At 36.0% G+C, this 1813-nt stretch overlaps 1 protein-coding gene across 1 annotated transcript in view; it reads left to right on the top strand.

Annotated features, from left to right (window-relative positions):
* The window catches only part of RTTN (rotatin), a 177003-nt gene that overhangs the window by 24316 nt on the left and 150874 nt on the right, over positions 1–1813 (top strand). Inside the window, exon 7 of the mRNA XM_019634351.1 lies at positions 594–764. Within this exon, the coding sequence (XP_019489896.1) occupies positions 594–764 (171 nt within the window). The remainder of the gene's footprint in view (positions 1–593; positions 765–1813) is intronic.

The following is a 1813-nucleotide window of genomic DNA, read 5'->3' as shown; positions in this document are numbered from 1 at the left end:
TGTGCCTTTCAATTTAAAAGATGTAACTTCTATTTAAGAAGTAAGTTATCTAGAAATTTATGACAAAACCTTAATACTTGAGGAGAGAGAACTCATACAATTTGATGTTTCATTGCTTTTTACTTATTTGACTTTCCCTGTTTCATTTGTTTAGTAATTTGGGGAGCATTTTGAGGGCAGGAGTCATGTCTTTTGTACTGGTTTTTGTTTTTCCCATTATACCTGCCACTCACTATATTCAGTAAGCCTGATAAATACTCGATTGAGAGATTTACATGTAAATGTTTACAGCTGGAACAATTAAACATAGGAAACTAGGTGAAATTTTTAGCTCATTAAACTTTTGTATTTTATTTTTATTCATTATTAGTTAGAAGTCACATTATACACTTGAGAATTGTTAGTTTTTAAAAAAAATTTAGGTGTGCTTATCACTCTTGTATTTTTAAAATTATCAGCAGGTATTGGCTATAAATATGTGTTTGGCTTGTTTTTGTTATTTAACGATACTATTCAAAATCTGTTCTCCAGGACCTTTGCCTACTGGCCTCTAAAATTGGTTGTTTTCCTTTTTGGTGTTTAAATGTTTGCAGAAAGAGAAACTGCTCACGGTGTTAGGGTCTCTTGGAGAAGCCATGTGCCACCATAAAAGCAGCGTGGGCTTGGAACATGCGGAGGCAGTGCTGGTTCACCACAGAACGGCCTTTGTCAGCATCTCACTGTTGGCTGTTCGGCTGCTGCAGACACTTCTCCCGGTGGAAAAGGTGAGGCGGGTGATGTTGCTTACTTGTAGTTTACAAATGAGGGTTCCGTTGTAAATTCCTTATGATCATTTCACAGTGTACAAAGATTATATTGGAAATGTGGAAAATGATAAATAGCTAACATTTTTGACAAATCATTTGATAGGGAGAAAGCATTAATTCTGTAAAGTCTTTTTTTTTTTNTTAAATAAAACAGCACTGTTTGAAATTATGTTTGATTTCCTTTTACTTGTTTAAAAGAATAAATGCCTCCTAGGAAATATCTCATTATGTTGGCTCTATATCAATAAAAAAAAACAATTAAGTAGAATTTCTTACTATTGGCAAGTTTAAAAAGAAAGAAGCAGTATTTTTGTTGAGTCATTAAAGGAACAAAATAATAGATGTTGTGTTACCAATTCAGAAATTAAATACCTGAGCATATAGAAGCACATCTCGAGAACTTCCCAAATACTGCTATCAATCATGTCTGGAACTCTAACTCAGCTTGTGTAACCATAGTCAAAGAAATTCACCCCCCAATTCCCCAATTGAATATTTTTCATTTCACTCGAAGTAAAAGAAAAAATATTTTTACTGAAATTATTATATTTTGTTAAATAAAATATTTATTGAGAAGTGCTTCTGAAAGCTAGGTTGACCTGAAGTGTGTCACTGCTCTTTGCTTCCCTGGAGATCAAGTCTGGTGTTTCCTAGTCACATGGTAAGTTAGGTTCAAGGAGCGGGAAGCTTCACCCGTGCCAGATAACCCGACTCCTGGGGCCGTGTTCTGTTCATTTTTAGCCTTCTCTCTGTCCTGTCACTGAAATGTCATGAAAAGCAGTCTTTTCCATTTCTTTATGACTTGCTGATTCTAAATTTCCATCTGACCTGGTGTGAGCTGGTAACTTAGATACCAGGCATGTTGGAAGAATTGCTGGTTGGAGGTCACGTGAGGCCCAAGAGGGTTGTGAGAGCATCTAGAGCAGTGGTTCTCAACCTTCCTAATGCCGCGACCCCTTAATACAGTTCCTCATGTTGTGGTGACCCCCAACCATAAAATTATTTTC

Source organism: Hipposideros armiger, unplaced genomic scaffold, assembly GCF_001890085.2.
Source record: "Hipposideros armiger isolate ML-2016 unplaced genomic scaffold, ASM189008v1 scaffold_1593, whole genome shotgun sequence".
NCBI classification, from domain to species: Eukaryota; Metazoa; Chordata; class Mammalia; order Chiroptera; family Hipposideridae; genus Hipposideros; species Hipposideros armiger.
Note: the sequence above shows the minus strand (reverse complement) of the source record. Positions and strands in the feature narration are given on the sequence as shown.